Source organism: Lottia gigantea (genome assembly GCF_000327385.1).
Source record: "Lottia gigantea unplaced genomic scaffold LOTGIsca_40, whole genome shotgun sequence".
NCBI lineage: Eukaryota > Metazoa > Mollusca > Gastropoda > Lottiidae > Lottia > Lottia gigantea.
In genome coordinates, this window is record NW_008709380.1 from 1,417,342 (window position 1) to 1,438,819 (window position 21,478).

Genomic DNA, 21,478 nt, shown 5'->3' on the forward strand with positions numbered 1-21,478 from the left:
TCCAAGACCGTTAACGTGGTTGAGGAAGAATATAAATCAAGGTTATTGCATGTCACATAAATTCACATAATTCTGATATTCATTTGCTCCGTCGATCAGTAGGAAGAAATCAAGATATATTTTATGTTACTGTTGCTCATAGGTTAAAAAAAAATTGAACACGCGAGGTGAGTCATAAAGTGTCGGACTGAGCAATAATCGAAATGTCATATAAAATAAATAGCCTTAGTGTAACGTCTTTAGGCTCTTTTATCATATATGAATTTGGTTTGTGTGGTTCGATGGAATCTAAGATTTCAATTAAGGTGTAGATAAATATATTTAGTTAATTGTTAGTGGGTGCATCCAAAAAATTAGAATCATCTTTAATTACATTTACTGTATGTATTTACGGTTTCATGAATATGGGTTATCTTCACCTTTTATAATGGTCAGAAAGTTAAATATTTTTCTTGGTCCGTGACCTGTAAAACTGACTTCAATACAAACTTGAAAAACACATTTGACCTTCATTGTGATAAAGAAAATAAAAACCAATAAATATAAGTCTTTATGAGAAAAAATTACCTCAGATTTTCTGTTTCTGTGTTAATACGAGGTTTTGTCGTTATTTTATCTACGATTAACGAAAAGAGAAAACTGATTCCACGTTCTCCTTAGTGATACTTTATGGTCTGGTTGTATATCATATGAAAGGAAGCATCCTATATGTGTCTAGTATACATATAACATCGATATCTTCAGTCAATAATGTATAGAGTTTATTTATTAAGAACAATGCCCTCGTGTTGTTTATAGTTCATTAAAAATTGTAAGGATACTTATTATACCTGATGAAGGTCAGTAATTAATTAGAAAATAATATTGTCGGGAAAAATATTTTCTTATTATGTCCAGCGATGCGTAGTTAGCAGTTTTCTGAAACAATACAGCCTCGTGGACATCAGTAGACTACACAGCTTCATTCAGGATATCGATCGAGTATGTACGAAGATTAACTAACGAATCAGCGACCATCTATCATAGAGTATTTATAATATATTTATCTCGATTTATACTATTCAGTCCTTTCTCGTGATTCTTGGCGCTCTTTTATAACTTTACAGACTTCAGCTTTACAAAAAGTTTAAATCGATTGTTATTGCAGCTATTTAATAGGTACGAATTTGGTATTTTGAAGTTTATTCGATTAAGACTGACAATGAATCAAAGTGAATTTATAAACGATACATTACAAGTGTTATTTTCACATCATGGTGCCGCACCACCTTTATCTGAAAACGAAACGTTCATAATGGAAAACCATACACTACTGCGTCCAACACATTATTCAACATCATTCCAACTTATTGCGGCTACCATAAGTGCTATCATTTTCATAGTGGGTTTAATTGGAAATGTTTTAGTGGTAATCGTTATCGCAAGGACTAGAAGTATGCATACTCCGACCAACTGTTACTTGCTGAGTTTAGCCGTAGCGGATATTCTTGTTTTGTTATCAGCAACATTACCAGCCATCCCTGAACCCTTTTTCCAAATAGACGAGTGGAGGTTCGGCCGAGTTCTGTGTTCCTTGTTGATCTTTTTACAGTACCTCGGAGTAGATGCTTCTTCTGCGTCTATAACCGCGTTTACAGTGGAACGGTACTTTGCTATCTGTAAACCTATGCGAGCTCAGACAATGTGTACAGTAAATAGAGCGAAAAAGATTATCGTTGGTATTTGGATATTAACAACCATATATTGTTCACCGTGGTTAGGACTAACTGACTTAAGACGGGTACAGCAAACCGATGGGCATATCATAGAAAAATGTGATTTCAGGTTATCAAGATCGTCATATTTGGCTTATTTTATGACGGATTTGGTTATATTTTATGTTATTCCTTTTATAATATCAGCCGTGTTGTACTGTTTAATTGGACGTATCCTGTTTTCGGATAGTTTAAATATAAGTCGTGGAGATAACAGAAGTGATATTCATGCTAAAAGACATTCCCAAGCTAGAGTTCAGGTAAGTTATGTAAGGGTAAAATCAGACAGCAATATATAAACCTGCGTTGCATCAAATACATCAGTTTGGATGACCTCGTCTGAGCAATTAACTGTGGTCTTTTTAAATTATCAAACAACCAAGGATGCTCGCCAAGGATGCTGATTTTTCTCATCACGTCTCAGAGTGACTTCTGGTCTTCTGAAAGAAGGCACATTATCTGCTTTGCCAAGACACCTGCTTCTGCAATTACTGTAGTAGCCAAGAAGTAATTTTTGGGGACTTCAGGAGCTTAAAAAGTAAACAAGGTCCCAACTACGCATAATCGTGGAACATGAGATATCATTGTTCCTTTGACTTCAATATTTTCCGAATGCTCGTAGTCTTAGACGTAATGTTCCTGTTTAAATAATTAAACCACCACAAAAGCAAAAATCATCATCTCGTATCTACCTGAAATTGATACATGCACATTCACAAAAGCAAAACGATTGCACTCATCACTCTACCCAGGTCCATCAAAATCTGATTTGCAGTCTAACTAACTGCGATCAACTCGATGGTCTCAGATTCCTATGACTCAGGTCGACAACGACATCCAATTTTTGATAGAACATGCTAAACTCATACTCCAAAGTCGTTATACCAGATACCCCCAGTGGCACCCCAACTACCTGATACCCTCTCCCTTTTTAAGTACAAATAAGTTCAAGGAATAAAGAAAGAAAGGGCGGTGAAGATTATTTTCTGAAGAAACTATACCACGTTTTTTATAGGTTTGAAATACTTCAGAGTGGTTCACTGGTCATTCTGGATTATAACTCAATCTTGATCATCATACTAATGGTGAGGAGACACAGGAGAGTAAAATGACGCGACTTGGTATGATTTGATGAACAGGTTTATGCCTGCTGATGTCATATCCAGTTAATTGTTCAAATAAAATTAAGTCATTTCTATTTTCATCACCATTCTTGATACGAAGGCGTTACTGTGTTAACAAATTTAAAAATAATTTGCCAAAAGATTGATGCCATTCAGTGTTTCTGACATCAAGGCGTTGACATACCTTTAAAACGGGGGAAACTCTTCTGGCAAATAGAAATTCCGACGTCATATACATGTATAATTAACAAAATAAAGGCTTATTATTAACCTTAACATGAACAATACTCGCGATAGCAATTAATTCTTATGGCTTCCATATCGAATTTAATTGTATATTCTTGATTAGCATAAGTTCATTTCTGAGTATGATATAGGGAATAATAAACAGGCTTAATAAACAGGCTTTTAAACATTTCCGCTGTTCATAGTCTTCGGTTGTCTTTTAGGACACATTATGCACATGTACTTCTTTATATTTACTTTAGGCAAACCCGTACAACGACCAGGTAACGAGTAATACTTGCTCGAAAAATATACTTTCCAGAGTATAAAACTTGGAGAAATACATGTGCAATATAGGAAGACAATTTCAATTTGATTACAAACTAACCCCATGTCAGATTTTCATTATAAACAGTGTCTTGGGAATCATATAAAGTTCCTATAAGTTGATTATTAAATCAACAAAACAAAAGCGTGTCCCATGACAATTATGGTGCTTAATGTTCATAAGCAAAGCAAACAGTGTTAAATTATATCTTAATATCTAATGCACACACAGGTATCCTACTGTTTATAAGGAAACATTGTCCAAGAAAAACATAATATCGTGTTATTTAGCCATTAGAACTTTAACTTGCGCTAATTGACCTCCTTTAATTTGTTGTGGGAATAAATTATCGGAGTTATATTTGCCCAAGTGACAATAGGCCACATACTTGTTTTGTAGTTCGATCACTTCTTTCGAAAAACAAGATATTTAAAATACTTTGTTTGAACTCAAATATTTTTGATGCAATTGCAAGTCATTTAAAAAGTTGCCTCAAAGCGTTTATAATTTATATTAAGGGATAAATGTACATCATTTTGAACAAAGGGCACTTTTAAAAAGTATATATTGGTGCGTTTCAGACAGAAGTACTTTTATCATCAGCGTCATTTTAACCAGGCTCTATAATTGTAACAGAGACCTTCATGAAACTCCAAATTGAATCTAATAGTATGATACTGGCACGATGTCTCCCATATTCCAAATTGCATTATTATATGGAGAATGAGAGCCATTAGGGGTGACATACTCTCAAGGAATCAATTACATTTTTCTGGAATAGTGTCAATTAAGGTATAATACGGTGGATAACTGTATTACTGGTAAACGGATATACTACGTAAGATTTTTTGATGTACTTAGGAAGCAGGTTATACATCAGTGTCCTACATTAAGACTACTAAAAATTACAAATAGAGATACAAATCGATTTGCAGTAAATTAAAAAGGGTCCAAGGCGAAGATTACAGTTACTGTTAAATTGGGGAGCCACATTTAAAATGTTAACATAATTCGGAATCAGGTTTATATCAATACAGCACATTGAGATTACTTAACAAGCACAAATTAAGATACAAATCGATTTGCTGCTTTTGAAATAAAAAGGGTTATGACAATGATGGCAGTTAGATCAACGTCACAAAATTATTGATTTTGGTTTGCTCTTAGAAAGTGTGTGTCCCTTGAAAAGTTCCAGTTCCATATTAAGATAATCGATTTATTTGAAATAATTGAGTTAGTTTGTTCATCGATATTTCAGTTCTTTCTCATTATCTTGATTTTGTGAAGTACATTTATACCACCTAAAAAAAGGGTTGATGTTCCTATTTTGAGTTTTCTGGTAGCGACTGATTTATATTATAACTACTAACATCCGAAATATTTAAGTGAAGTCTACTCCCTCAAATGAAAAGTTAATTACCTACAACTAATATATTGCCATTATGTTGTTTTGGTTTTCCGGTATTGTTTTGCGACTCTGATCGTTAGTACTTCCGGTTTTTCATTTTTCATTTAAGCATTTAGTTTCTCACACATTCACATTATATTCGACCGACTTTCTTTTCTAGAAATATATGCGTTGATAATTATATATAATATATATTATAGTACCTTACGTGACTCAGAACATTAACTTCAAAATGGTAATTATAGTCAAATTGACTTTGCGTTTACGGAAACGTAAAGATAGGTCCAATTTATAATTTAGAATGTTTTGCCTTTATACAGCGTTTTGATCTTTGGGCTTTGGTGGAGATGGGCTTAATCCAACCTGGCTACTGGTATAATCTGAGAACAACTGGCTTTTCAACAACTGATTTGCTGTCATAAGCTGAAACAAAATAAGCTATTCCATTATTTGTGATGTCGTTAAGAAGCGAAACATCCAGTAGTAGTCAATTTCTTTAAATGAGACTTTCTTGTTGGATACCTTGAGTCAACCAGAGACAAGCACTCTTTTACAGCTGATTTTTCAGTTCACCTAACAGTTTTCATGTACCGTTAAAGTAAGATGCAAGTAAGAATTTATTTCATTGAAATAATAATTTTACTTCATCTATGATTGGCTCTTATTCGGTCTAAATAACGATTTACGCCTGCATAAATAGACAATTTCCTCAAGAGCTTTGGTTACACCTGAATGCATAATATGTAATGGTTTCAAATACTGATGCTGGACAATAGACATGTGCTCAACTCACTTTACAAGTGAAAATTAGTGAAATATTGTTACCTTATCGATTTAACCCATGGCACCGATTTATATCATCAACTCACCAAGAATATACTCTCGCCTTAAGACATACATTCTTAATCCTGATATTGGAGGTTTCAAGATTAAATCCAATTCTTGATGCCGAAGACTCGTAGGCGATTCTGTAAAAAATTGCATTTTAATCCTCCATGTATGTGCGGAAAGATACTTTTCACTGAGATTGATTGAATTTTCAAAAATTATACATTGAGTTCTGCTACGGTCTTGTAAGGTGTATAAATCGCGAGAAAACTTGGCACAACCTAAAACAAAAACCCATGGATATGGAGACTAATGGCCAATACCTTTCGGGCAAACAGGGCCGCGGGGACCTGTGTAAACGTAGCATGACTAACAAGCTGTGATAAACAGAAATATATTGTAATTATTCTTTTTGATGTACTATTAAAATTTGATGTGAAAGTAATAAAAACAGGAAAACATTGAAGTTTATTGCAAATATAATTAGCATAGTTCATTGTGACTTTTTCCGAATTTTATGTCACAGTTAAAGCTTCAGTAACAGTATATTTTATTCAAAGCACTTTCTTTCGATCCATTGCATAATAATTTTGACTATATCTCATCTCAAAGTGCCGAGTACCAAATACTCATCAGCGCAGGACAGTGTCGTTTTCATACAACAAATTATATTTCAATTTTCATGAAGTGGAATGATATGAATGGACGAATACGTCCACCGAAATGAGCTATTGAAAACAGGCAACGCCATACAGTGAGCAACGAGGGTATTTTACTCAACTACAGTATTCAGCTCACGCATATGCATTACGTGTCAGAATAGAAAACCGTATCGATTCTTTTGGGGTGTCATTTTCTGGCAATGAGAGGCACTATAATTGCAATCATAGGACATATTTATTCAAAACGTAATTTATTTCAAGGGTTCTCACTTCAAGTAGATTAGCTATAAGTGCTAACAAGAGTTCCTTATCAATACATCATCGATGAAATTGCAACTTGTAGTTGTCAGTGAATAAAAAAAGTTGGAATTTGACCTTCAGAAAACAGCTTGACGCACTATTTACCACGTCCATTTATCAGCGTGACTGTTAAGAAGAATACAGACCATCCAATTACACGATTTCTTACGTCTCTGAATAAATGTTAATCGAATAACATTTCTTTAGTCTTTTCATCATTATTTTTCTAACATCGATTTATATTTGTTATATAAGAACCAGTAAGAAATGACAACGTTCAGTTCGTCTGATGCTATGTTCCCAGTGGCAACGGCGTTTTCAGGATGGACTTGAGACAACGTCTCCGGATTGATAAACAATCTGGTTTTTTATTTTCTGTTCGAAAGTTGCTCAAGTGGAAAGTTGAAAGTGGTAGATGATGCAAGACAGTGGTATTATTCTTATGGCTGAATTATCTTTTCTTAAATTTAATTATCAACGATAGTTATTGAAGTAATCGTTCAAATTGACATTTTAGTCATTTTGTGGACATAATACATAATATGTAACGCTTGTATGTGATATAATATTTTCAATCACATAACGTGAAGTTGATCTGCTGATTGAAACATGAATAATACTGATTCGTAAGTCCTGGTTACTACCAATAAACGAAAAAACAACAAGTTTACATATTAAATAAAAAGAAACAACATCAAAATTTTACATCTTTTTTTTAAATAAAACGATACAGATACATTAACAGCCACAAATACAACTACATTTATACGGAGACATATTTCTGTTATGGACCTAACCTTGGTTGTGGAGGCCGAGATTGAATTCTGTCAACCGTTCAATTCCCAACAAGATTAATCACTGTACTGCACTATGTCATTTCCCTATACCATTATATTTATATTGTATTATACCATTTCCTTTTGACATGGCAATATATCATATTTCTATCTCTTTATTGCATCCGTTCAGCCATTGGGAGAGGGAGAAATCGCTAATACACTTGGAACCTGCACTTGTGCCTTTAAGTGTTTCTGGAATATCATGGAATCATTAACGACATCGAGTGGGAAATTGAAATTGTGCAATAGATATAGTACCCATCCTAAATAGACACACAATGATAGACAATCACTTTTAAATCATCTTAATGACTCGAATAACCCATGATTCGAATTACTTATGATAGGATATCCCTTTGATCGGAAACTGAAATAATTATTTTGATGATGAACTTGTGACTTAGGTCTATTAGTACAGTTGGTCACGAAAGGTATAAATTAAAAATACTAATGAGATGTCAGACAACATCTCATGTATTCTGATTCGTTTATCAATATAGTTTTATAAAAATCCAGTTCAACCCACTCCAAAGGTCAAAGATTATATGTATTCGAAAAAATTTGGCGGTGGCCCCGTCAACCCCAAGTTCTGCAGCAGCCAATGTTTTCAAGTAACCATTACAACATACATAAAAAAAATTCTTACATCGTCACTTGGGGATTTTATTGAAATAGATTTAGTATTCAGCATCTTGCATGTACGTTGATTGGCCAACGGGGACATAATTAACAATTGGAACGTCATCTTGAAAGAGACAAAAAATCATGAAATGTTGGCGTTTTAAGATAAGATCATCTGAAACTACCAATTATGAAGACGCCTTTTACTAAGATATTGCACAAGAAGATGTATTCGCAGATACTGAAAAACAAAAGAATTTATAGAGGATGCAGCCAATAAAGTATAGAAACCAGGAAGGAAACTTAAATAAGAACAATACTTATTATTTTACTAATTATAAATAGATAGTCATGTTATAACATTACGAGCGTACCAAGCCATCAACAGCAGTAGTGTATAACAAATGTACTGTCAGAACGTTTTCTTATGTATATAATTGACTCAACAAGATCTTCATTTAGTATCGATAAGGGTAAAATCTGATTAAATTTATAACATGAAATGTATCGTACAATTCTACATCAAATAGAGACAATGACTGTCAAAGCTGCAGATATCCATTCCGTTGAGTCCAGTGCTTCAGATTTGGAATTTTGATTGTAATTTTGTAATTGATGTTTCATGTACATTGTATCTGATAATGACACAAAATGTATTTTGAATTAGCGATTGTAGTCACAATTAGAAAAAAATCATTGAGAACCGAGTGACTCATTCAAGATAACGATGAATAGCAGCCAGGTGTCCACAGGTATATATTTAATATATGTTTTGTATGCATTCTGTTGGTGATCATCACTTTATATGTTTGATTTTTTATTTGTTTTCAGTAACTTGGACTAAATGTATGAAACGCCTGTTTATTTTGTATTAAGTTAAAGCTACCATATCAATCAGTTCGAATAATATTTATATTTACAATAAAATCAGATATCTCGTGTCAGCTGGTTATCTCGTGAAATTCAAGCTTCAATAACTCCTAAGCGTGACATAATGCCATTGAAAACATATTTGAATAGTATGCATACATCCCATTAGTTATGAAACCATGTTGAACGTGTATTCAAATGATATTTTTTTTGCTTTCACGTAACGAGCAAGCAGTTTCACTCGACTAACAAAACAGATACTGGTAGAATCTATCTAAGAAATCTACAAAATACACATGTGGACTGACAAAAAGGGATACCGAGTTGACGAATTTAAGTGTTGAGATATAACCTATATTATTTTAGATGATTTTATCTTTGAAATTGAGTGAAAATGTTCAGATCGTGACAAAATTTGCTTGGTGTCACCCTTAACTTGATAGACACTAAGGAAGTCTGTGTAGATGAGTACGGTCTGATTATCGACGGAAAGGCAACATATCAACTAACGAAATGATACTGCTACATCCATAGTCAACCTATCTAATTATCTTTTAACTTACACCTTACTTTTATCATAAATCTTTACTTTGTGACCTAGGCCAGTGCTTTTGTGAGATTATGTTCTTATCACTATCTAACACAACATATACACTCATAAAGTGTACAAAATTGTACTTCAGAACAAATCTGATATATATTTTAGAATATAAGTATGAAACAAGAGTTTAACTAATGAGCATGTCTGAGCCCTATCTTACCATGATGAAAACAGCCCGGCGAATGATCTTGCGAATCGGTTTACTTAGGTTTTGGAGACATCCGAAGCTCTAGGTTGTGATTTACGAAGGTAAGAACACGAAGGAAATTGCTCTAAGGGCTTACATAGTTTAGGTAGTGTTACTGTAACAGTTTAACCGTAAAGTTGATTATCTATAAGTAACAATAAATAATAAGGTAACGGATGGGAATATTACTTCAATTAATTAAAAAAAAATGATGACATTGGTTTTGTACTTCGATTATTTCTAAGACACGTTCAGTAATGCTTTATCAACCATAAAGTTGAAACATGAAGAGACTTTTCAATACTTACAATAGTACAAATTAATTTTCAAACATAATGACATTTACTTCGATTATTACTAAGACAGTTTAAGTAATTTTTACTTCGATTATTATTTAGACATTTAAGTAGTGTTTTACTAACTGTAAAACTGAAGTATTCGAATTAAAAAAACAAGTAAATACAACACGTAAGATATTATACTTGCATTACTACTGGGACAGTTTAAGTAGTGTTTTATCAACCATGAAGTTGAAACATTAATAGACCGTGTGCCTTTAAATGCTTAAAAAGGTAGCTGTGTCATTACATCTTTTAATTACAAGGCTTTAGATGGTGAATAGACCTTAACTGGTATTCATTGATGTCCTGAATTGAAGAAAAAGCAATCTTCTTGTCTGTAGGCAATTCAAACTCGAAAACCTTAGTGAAAAACTGACAGAAATTTGAATGACTATCTTTCAAGATCCTTCCTGAACTAAAACACGTCATTAGTGATCAGGAAATGTTATTGAAGGAAACTTCATTCTTTATCAGTTTTTGTCAGATTTTTGTCAAATTGGAAGAATCTTGTAATAATCAATGGTATTGATGGAAATCTTCCGATATATTTCAAGATTCTTCAAGTGTCTGTCGTGTTTCCTCTCGCCAGCTTTATCAATTCCTATATGTAGTTTATATCTATGAAACTAAAAATGAAGAACTTGTTGAAATAGAAATGAATAGATATCAAATTGCTAATTTTTATGCATCAGGAAAAAAAATGACATTTTGAAGAGTACTTAGAAACTTTTTCCACCGCTTTGTATTCTGCCGTTATATTTCTGATTATACGTTTCATTTACTTTTATTTTTATGACTGCACTTGAAAAACGCTCTATAATAAAAAAAAAATATATATATAATTTAGAATTGTTCAAATAAAAGCTATTTCTGAATTATAAAAGGAGCCATGGGTATTTTTAAGAAATTTAGCGTGCTCGCTGACATGTATGTCCAAGTTTGAAATCACGCCACTTTCCTTGAAAAGCTTTCTTCAAAGCACAGTGTACACTGGCGATGCTCTTCTTCTGACTTATTATGAACAAGACAGTTGGACGTAAAATTTGATTAAATTTGCAAATCATTAAAGTAAGGCCAGGGAACCCAATTTTCTATAGAAACTGTACTCTAATCCCATTAACAACCCGGAACAGAATTTTAATATTTCAAAAATATATGACATCGTCAACGTCTAATATTAGGCCCAAGATTAACTTCAACTGTGGCATTTCCATGTATGGTAAAATCAATTAGTTTGTATTTGCTCATAGACGTTGAATTTTGAACGCTATAAAGCTTTCATCGGCCAGCTTATCTTAAGATGGCCCTTTGTTGATATTTCTATAACTTTGTTGATATTTCTATAACTTTGTTGATATTTCTATAACTTTGTACAACTAGCTATAGTCAAAGATATTTCATCCGGATTCATATCATAACACAAACATGATCAGTCCACATAATTTTCAGGTAGAACGAATAGAAATTATAACCATTAATCCATTACCCCTTACACAACCTAAAAGTAAAATTGACTTCTCGTGTTTATGTTTTGAATTGGACGCTGTCGTGTAAAATTCTTTGCTCGACTATATAAGGCAGTACATACAATGGCCATATAACTTGACATCTACCAACACGACCATGATGGTCAAAGTCTGAACGGTTAACCATTATAACCATACCATTTTTTCCTCTCTTTCAGGTTGTCCGTATGTTATTCGTGGTTGTGCTGGTGTTTGCTACTTTATGGATGCCATATCGAGTTATCGTAGTTTACAACTCATTTGCTACCAACAAATATATGGACCTATGGTTTTTACTTTTTTCACGGTCAATGGTGTATATAAACAGTGCTATCAATCCCATTTTATATAATGCTATGTCAGTCAAATTTCGTCGTGCCTTCAGAAATCATCTGTGCTGTGGTAGGTACATCTTTTATAACTTTAAGACTTGAACTTGATTTCATAAATGTTCAGTGGTCAAAGTTACCTGCGTCAAGTAAAATAATCGGATGCAGGTAACAGTGGGGTTCTATATAAGTCGTTTGTAATCCTTTATAGATGAATTATCTGAATGCATACTGAGTTCCTCTATTGATCGAACTTCCATGTCTATAATACTTTTGATCTCATAAGGTTCCATGTTTCCTTATTAATAAATTGTAACTGCACGAAGGGTATTGTTCTTTGAGGTTTTGTCGCTCATCAACTGCTGGGTTGTTGAGTTTTATGCCTAAAGCTTTCGGCTTGGTTTTGATGATGGTTTTTGCATGAAGGTGGAATGAAACATATCCTTTGTTTCACTCAATGTTGTATTAGATTAATATTTAACTATGCAGAGCTAAAGTTCTTGCCTTCGGATTCCAAACATTAAAGAAATAAATTTATTGATCAGAAAGTTTCCATTTTTGTGTACTTATAACAATATCGTAACAATACTAAACAGTTGGAATCTAAAGTAAATTAATTTTCTGTAGAAATGAAGAATTAGTTTCAGCAATCTTTGTAGTTACTTTGAAGCAAGAAATAGTTGCATATACATGTACTTCGCTGTCTGGCGTAGCGTCAACAGTTTAGCTTTATAATTGGCTGTCATAAAAACGCTCTCTTCCACAAAAGGGTGTTCCTTTTTTCTTTATTACAGCCTGAAGTAAGCCTTTTTTACGTTTCAAAGCATCTCTTTAATACATTGAAGATTTCATCAGTCGGTATTCGGATATCCGACACTGCTTTGAGATAAAAAAAAAATCACATGAAAGAAAACTTGGTACTTTCTTCTACCAATTTAAGATAATAAAAAATGAAAGAGTGTTAAGCGAACATGAGATAGCGGCAAATCGTATTTGACCAGCTGATTTGATGTCAGTCTCTATTATTAGACCGACGTTTTGTTGATCTTTGTTTTTGAACTTTTTTTTCATAGTGTAATATTCTGCGTAAAGTCGGTAAATATTTCTCTAACATTGATATTAATTCTGCTTAATCCTGTCATATTTTTTCTTTTCTTTGAACTTCGCCCATGTTCCACAAATTCAAAGGCAGAATTTATGAAGCTACCAATCAAATAACTGTGTTATCGAGAGTAAATGTAATTTTTGCCGTATTATTCAGCCGATTTGATAGACTGTAGGGCGGAAACGTCATATCTGATGTTGATCTTCCTTTAAAAGTACTAAATCGGCCATTGATTACATATAGTTTGAGTTATCATCAAAACACACCAATGACTATGTAGTATTATTAAGAACCTAATATGTGGATTAGTTTTCATAGATAATTGTTCACAATAAAATAACCAAGGTCACAATTTGTCACTAAAGTTTTGGGGTTGAAGAGCTTTATGAAGTGTATATGCTTGCATTAGGCATTCAGTTTATTTTTTTTTATCTAACTTTGCACTTTCACTGTAGGAAAAGTCATAAAATCAGAGCAGTTTGTATGAAATGCCCACAAGGTTTGGATTTGAAATTACTACAGTAAACACTTTCACTTATCCGCACTGCACTGCACTCCCTGATATTTTATCATATTTACTACGCACCTGGTATTTAAATTTAAACATCTTTAATATTTTCTTGCATTTTCTTTAAAATTCTTATAGAACCTCCCCAATTACAAAAATACGGCGTCTGGTTTAAATTACCATATAACATCGTTAATTTCAAATTACTGAAGTCTTTGAATTTAATATAGATTATTTCAAAAAGTTCACGACCATTAAACTGATGATATTCTCAAATAAAGAGACGCGTTTTACCATAACCATCATGGATCACGACTTCTGCTCAATCTGTCATTTCAATTTTGCACCGTCTTTGCGTTGACGACGACTGTACAACAGTTCCACAATTCCTGGGTGAAGCTTAATTTTCTGAATTTTATACCGCTTTACATCCATTTTTTTCAATTATTGAGTATAACATAATAGGATTGAAACTTAGGTCTATCTTTTGTTATATATATTTTATTATATATCAATTTGCGACCTAGACAACTGAATCGAAATATGACAAAACAACTAAAATGACTTATATGAATATTAAATTATTTATGGTGAAAGTATACATATATGACTCCTTCATATCTTTACAGAAACATTGATCTAATAACATCTTATTGACATTCACACTTGTTGTTTTTAGACAACCTATTATTATTGTGAATGGTTCAATCTAAAGTTCGAGATGACCAAATTTGCTTTTAAAAGTTACAATGACCGAGTTTGTTACGACACGTCATACATCATAGGTTTTTGGGCACCAGACGTATCTGACTATGAAAATTTGTGGATTAGAATCAAGCTAGCATCTATACAGTTAAAGATGCCCTAGGAATTTCCAAAAACGGCTTTTAGTTCTCGAGTTTATTCACACTAAATTGTCAGTTTCTCTCTTTAAATGATGGTGTTCTACTAAGTCGTTGACTAAACTACATAAAAAAGTTGATGAGAAATCTGCTGATAGAATGTAGCACTGTAGATGCTCAATTCAATAGATTCTAATAATCTTGAACAAATATTGTTGAACATACATTCAATATTAAGAAAATAAAGCTTCTGTTTGTAAATTAGGAAACGGGCATGTTCAGAAATACAGCGATTAAAATGCCAAGGTAAAAAAATCGCTTAAAAGAATCGAGTTGCATTGATTTATATGGGGATAAACTCGATGAGAGATTAGGAAATATTGATATTCCAGTTCGAGATAAGCGAAGTCAATCTCATCAAAGCATCATACTGAACTAAAATAGATTTATCCGAGTAACGAACACGACACTTTGTTTTCTACGGGGAAATCATAGCACTTGATTGACTCACAAATACATGAACAATTTGTGGCCTTTCTTCAATTTTAAGGCGTGAATAAGATGATAGTCTGGGTAAGTTTCAATAAAATGAAAATGGAACTTTTGTGTTCGGGTAAACAGTCAGATATCAGAAGATTTATTTCACATAATGGTGGTTGAATTATGATTTTGTTATGCACGTCGTCTCCAACCAATTGCCATGCTCAAGCGAAATGAAGATGGATTTAATCTCTTGACAGTTATTGTCTGAAAGTTGAATAATATATCGCCGTCTTACACACCTGATACCTTTAATCTCTTCAAACCCAGAAAATAGCCTATGTAAAACCACATTTCTAATGGCCTCAAAGACGTTGTATAAGTTTGAGATCTTCTTCGATTCTTTTTGTGGTGGAAATCGAGAGTGACATAGGCAGTAGAAACAGTGCCATACCCCGATTCGTTTTTTTTAAAGGTATTTACGCAGAATGCAGATATCCAATGATTTTTTTTTGGTAGTGCCTAAATGCTAGTATCCTTTTTAAGGAAAATAATGAGTAAATGATAGGGAATTCAGACTTGCTGGACAATGCGCGACCATGAATCGTGAAATCCCATAACGTACGAGATATCAAACTAAGCAATAGATTTTCGTAGTTTTAACTTCATCTTTAAGTTTTGTTAGTTAGTCGCTTTTTTATTAAGTTGGGCAACAAACAGGGCGGGTTACTGTTAAATCTATGCTTGACGCAATGCGTGTGCTCGAATGCAGACCCATAAACTGTGTTTCCACTGACATAAAAAGCCGGCTTAGAGCCGGCTTTTTTGTGTTTTCACTGACAAATTGCCGAACCGTTAGCGTTCGGGAACCGTAACGGTTCGGCAATTGAAGCTTTTCTCGTTCGGCAATTTATCGGGGGCCAAATGAAAGCTTTCGTTTACTCAGTGGAAACACAAAAAGCCGGCTTTTTCTCGTTCGGCAATAGGGGGCGTACTTGTCTTTCCGGCAGCGCGCGCAACTTTAAAAATGGCAGCTTCCATAGCAAACGGATGGACAGACGAAGAGACTCTCTCCCTTTTAGAAATTTGGGGCAGAGGGGATATTCAAGCCTTGTTGGATGGAACCATCAGAGACAAAAAGGTCTACTTAAAAATAACTAAAGAGTTTAACGATAGTCTTGTACATCGCGTGCTGTCAATAATGTGCGACTTTATGATCGAGACCAAAGTCGTTCGGGAACCAGAAAAACTCAGTGTAAACGCAACGTGTTCGGCAATAAAGCTAGCTTAGAGCTAGCTTTCCTTCACAATTGTCAGTGGAAATGCAGTTTATTTCTCTTTAAAATTTCATATCGCATACTTGTCTCTTTTCATCGAGTTTAACAGAAATTGACAGTAAAATAAAATGGCACTGGATTTAAGTTAAGCTACAGTTTTCTTTATTTCGCTCTACTGCATTAATGATCATCAATGACTATTAGTAATGTGTAAAAGTACAAGTGACTCGATACCATACTCGAGTGGTGCTAGAAATATTTTTTTATTGACGATATAATTGTTAATAATTGGTGTCAAGCGTTAAAATCATTATCCAATCATCTAAAGCGATGGAAAACTTTAAAGTTTCTAACAACTGATTTATTCAATAATGATCATTAAATCTGATCATGCATGTCTTATCTCGGCTTTAATTTTTTTCTACTTAAGTCTTTAACCATTAATTGATTTTTGCATGATTTTAAATGAATTCACAGATCACTTATTTGTTGTTATTTTATTACTTGCACTTTTCAAAAAAATTCAGATTGTGTATTTAATGTGTATGTTTCAAAGTAAACATTGGTATGGAGTGAGATGCTTTGTCAATTGAATAAAATTTTTAAATCGGAACCACGTATCCTTAGCTCTCGCCGAACTTATTGAAATTACCGGTTAAATTGCATGCGCAATAACTCAACTATGTATTGGTGCATTATTACTATTTTTACTATTTGAATGAACATAACAATGTTACAGCAAGATTATACATAGCTCTTTTCGGCTTTTGTAGGTACTCAACAGCCTCGCACTCCGACCTATGTTTACAGTGAAATGGCCACAGAAATAACCGTTCGAAAAGCAACATTAAAAGAGAAAAACCTTGGACACTGTCAAGAAAAAATCCGTTTAGCTGACGTTGATACAGAGCCCGAACCACTAAAGTGAACATTCAACAGGTACATGTCCTTTCTTGTCGTAAATGTGTGCATGTTTTTGAAGATGACCTTTTCGTCGCCACAGAACTTCACCCACGTTCAGGTCCTTTAGCCAGACATGTTGTTCGGAGCGGATAAGTAATATATCCGAAGGGGCAATGGTGTATGGTGTTTAGTTGCAGTAATGAAAATGGTTGGTTGTTTGTTGTTTTTCAGGTTTGGGGAGGGGGGGGGGGGGGTAATCCATCGCCCCCACTCCCCGTAGCTACGCCCCTCCCACGTTTTTAACGCTGGGGGCTTATGTTGACAAAATTTTTTAGAATAAAATATAGCCTCGCCACTTTACTTTTTGGGTAGTTAAGGAGGAGTTGTGTAGCTCGTAACCGTCTTACTTGAATTATGTTAGCTTTTTGTAATCAACTCTGATTATGGAGATAAGATCTGGGTAATATCAAGGTTGCTCGACGGCAACTTCAGTAATATAAGTGAGACCTTAGTGAATTCGTCTCGAAGTAAATCTATTGAAATGGAAAATGGATTGCAATCACTCAATAGACGGTGCTATATTTTTATAGTTACAGCCATTCAACATGCGACAAATTCTGAATTATATAATACTGTATAATTATGCCTGCAAGACGGGTATGTTTGCTTATATTTCATAGATGTGACAACCGTCTAGACAGGGTCTGCAAACAGAATTGGCCTTAATTTCAATCCATGTGTCATCCTATATGATCATATTTGGTCACATTCCAGACACCATTATTGTCTATAACAGCTGTTTGTGACAACCGTTATGGCCACAGCTAAGAAATCATGGTATAATGATTACCTCATTACCGAGGCACAGCTAACATTACTATTGTTCTAACAGTCGTCATTTCCGTAATACAGACAGCATAACAGCGGTATTTGACACCAATCAGGATCACTCTTAGAAAAGTACAATTTGACCACCCACCACAGACCCAATTACAGAGCTAAAAATAAAAAAAGGAAGTACCGACAATGATGAATCTCAAATAAGAAGCAAATTACAGAGAAGACAATTAAGAGGATGGCGACAATGTGATACGAAGTTAAGAGGATTGATAATGTCTTGGACAGATAATAACCACATTACAATTCTATGTCTACTACTCTCTATCTATCATCATTTGTCAACAATTGTTTGATAAGTTTCCCAATTGAGACAATACGGTAAATGCATCCTACAGTATTTGTCTCAGAATGATGTTATTGAGAGAAGCTGATAATGAGAAGACTGTGAATAATCCTCATTATTCCCACCTAGATCGTGGTTGCACAACTAATGCCAAAGGATTTATGTGCTTTAATTAAAAAAAACTCTTTCTAAATCAATTCCATCCGAGATACAGTTTTTTAAAGCCTGCTCGTATCTTATCGAAGTTTTATATTACGTACTTCGTTGTAAGGAAAAGCTTCTCTCGGGTGGATAATGTCCAGGTTGACTTTGTGCCTTTCTTGCTGGAAAAAGTTAATTTGAAAACCTATTGATTACGATCTGGAAAATCAGACTACGTATTACTGATTGTGTTAATTTAGTTTTGAATCAATTATGGGGGTTTTGTCATTTCTAGTCGGTTAATTTGTATCCGGATTTGTAAAATAGTCCTGATGGATATTCTTATATTAACATGGTCTCAACCAGTCATCATAGGATTTTGCAGATCAATGTGGTGATTAAGACAGATCATCAATCAGTATAATTGTTCTGTAAGATTGTAGTTTAGGCTCTTTATCTGTCAACATAAGCTCAGAAATCAAGATCTCAAGATGTGGGTAGGCTCTACTAGCAACTAAATTATTAGCGAAGCAAAATACATATATTGACCGTTGACAATTATATTCTTGTTTTTATTTTACATCCAATGACCGGGCGCACACTGGTTGTCGGCTTTGCAATGTATTTCATAGACTTCTGTAAAAGGCACGAAAAAGCTTCAAGCGGAAAGTTTTGGGGTATTGTATTTTGAAATTGATTATCGAATTGGGCCATATTTTTGAAACAAATTGCGATAATTCTAACTTTTATACAGAGTAAAAACGCAGAAATATAAATTTTCGAATTTCTTGTTTCGTTTTTGTTACAATAAATAAACCAAGTACTAACGATCCGAACCGCAAAACAATATTTTTGCGAAACATAGCAGCTATTGAAATCGATAACATTCGTGTCCATCGTCCACTTAGGTGCATTCATAAGCTTCCATTTGGTTTATGTAGGCCATAAAATAGAAAGTCATGTCTATATTGGTTGTTGTTACATTCATTTTAACCAGGTCGTCCAGAAATTCAAATAATATCAGTAAAGAGTCAAAAGACTATTGTGTTACCTAAGACGCCAAAACCTATAAAATAGCGGACGTAAGCGCCACGTTTATATTATTTTTATCTCTGGTAGGGATAAAAGCAGTTTTAATACCAAGAAAATATCTTATTATAGAGATAATTATTTCCGGTCTGGGAGAACCTGAGTTTTATATCTTATATCTACTGCCATAGCAGGATGTAAAACAGAATTTTATCAATATTTTTATGGGACAAATTATAGAAAAAGAGGCTGCTTAACTCCTTTTCATTCTTCAGCTTTCTCCTTTTTATTTTCTCTGATATTAAACGCACCATATTGCTACGTAAATAACTTAAAACGTTAGAACATAAAATAATTTAACGACATTGAAATTTGTTGTTTTATAAGCAACTTGACTCGACTGATCAATTTTTATTTGGTTATTATAACCTTACCTGTTGTATGGTATAATGGTATTATGATTTTATGTTCTTCTCTTTTCAGGTTTCGCCAAGCGCCCATTGAGAAAGGAATTTAACGAAGAGGTCTTTGATTTTCTGGCTTTGAGAGTGAAGGCGAAAGTGATTTAAATGAAACCATAGTGCGCATTGATGTAACTCTAAATTGAATTTTATTTGAGAATTGTAAAAGATTTTGAAGAATTACAAAAATAAATTAGTTCTGTTCTTTTACTAGTTCCGTGTTATGGATATAGTTCTATTTCGTATGTGTATAAATGCACGCCGCGGTGCAACCACTGTAATTACATTTTAAAGGTGAAAAGGGAACAAATCAGTGGGAAACTAATTAGATCGGCAAGATATACTGTAATTACTTCAAATTGTCTTCGTGTGCAGATGATTTTTCAGACTGTACTGGTGAAAGTACAAAGCAATCTTGAAGAAACCTACGGGTTAGATGTTAGACTTGAGTCGTTTTTATGTATCGATGTGTGACAATTGCACGAATCGAGAGAAAATACAATGAGAAAGTAATTTTATTTGAATAAGTCTGTTCGTTAAATACTGGGTACATGGACACGTTTAAGTCATAAATGCGACGATGGAGAACTACTGTTCAGCACTGTGCCTTTACTGGTCATCATTGTCTTTTGTGTTCAAAACTGTGCCTCTGTAATAAACACAAAGTTACAAGCACGGGGTGTAGGTAGGCGTAAATCCCAATTTTCTTGATTTGGTCAGTGATAACTAACTAGAATTTAAAGCGTGCATCATGTGTATTTTTCACAGAAATCCGATTCATATATTCCACGATGGTGCAGTATTGACAAAAGCTGGAAAAAGCTGAATATAATCTCCTGCATTATTAAGTATTACGAATATGTCGAAGCTTACGCTGAATAAGCATTATGTAATGATACAGAACAGGAAATTACACTCAACTGCATTGAAGTTTTGATGGATGAAGGTGTTTAAGAACAGACAGTTAATTCTGTTAGCGTGTGGAATAATATTATGTTTCTTTATTTGAAAGAAAATTTTAAAACCAAATTAAATCCAATAAATCTCATCTACATTATTTCCAATTATTGTCAAGTATTAAGACTCTCTTCGGTCTCGTATGTTAAACTTAATGATACACGTTTCACACACAAGACAATTTGAAATGCCATATAATGCATGACTTTCCTATCTGAAAGTTTATGTTCCACGTAGTATTTGCTGGTGAACAGGTCCTTGAGTCCAAATCCAAAAATTGTTTTTTCGCTTGCAAGACCCAATATGCAGTCTTAAAACATAATGTCACTCTTTGATTTGGAGATCTCTATATTCTTTTAAACAGTCAACGTGGATAATTGATTTCTAAAAAAAAAAATAAAAAAACATTTTCCAACACCTATAATCAACATGTATTTGGCCTCAGTCGATATAGAAATCCGCTTTAATACCAACAGCTCTATTTTAAATCTTGTTTGTATTGATTTTCTATTATTTTTTTTTAAGTAAATTCCTCTAAAGCTACCTTCTTATTTTTTTGGTCTTCCTGAATTAGAGTTGCAATCTTTCATTAGTTTTTGTAGTTTACTTGCACTATATATACTAAACGCCAGAAAAAGTTTTGAACGGTAACAAAACCTACATGCTGTTA

The 21,478-nt window shown here is 33.6% G+C and overlaps 1 protein-coding gene across 1 annotated transcript; it reads left to right on the forward strand.

Moving 5' to 3' along the window:
- Positions 1-1,201: 1,201 nt before the first annotated feature.
- Positions 1,202-12,027, forward strand: LOTGIDRAFT_122499 (hypothetical protein; the record flags this gene model as incomplete). The annotated part of the gene is made up of 2 exons (XM_009060038.1): positions 1,202-2,023; positions 11,725-12,027. 2 exons carry the CDS (start codon positions 1,202-1,204, stop codon positions 12,025-12,027), a joined length of 1,125 nt encoding a protein of 374 aa, XP_009058286.1.
- Positions 12,028-21,478: the final 9,451 nt, after the last annotated feature.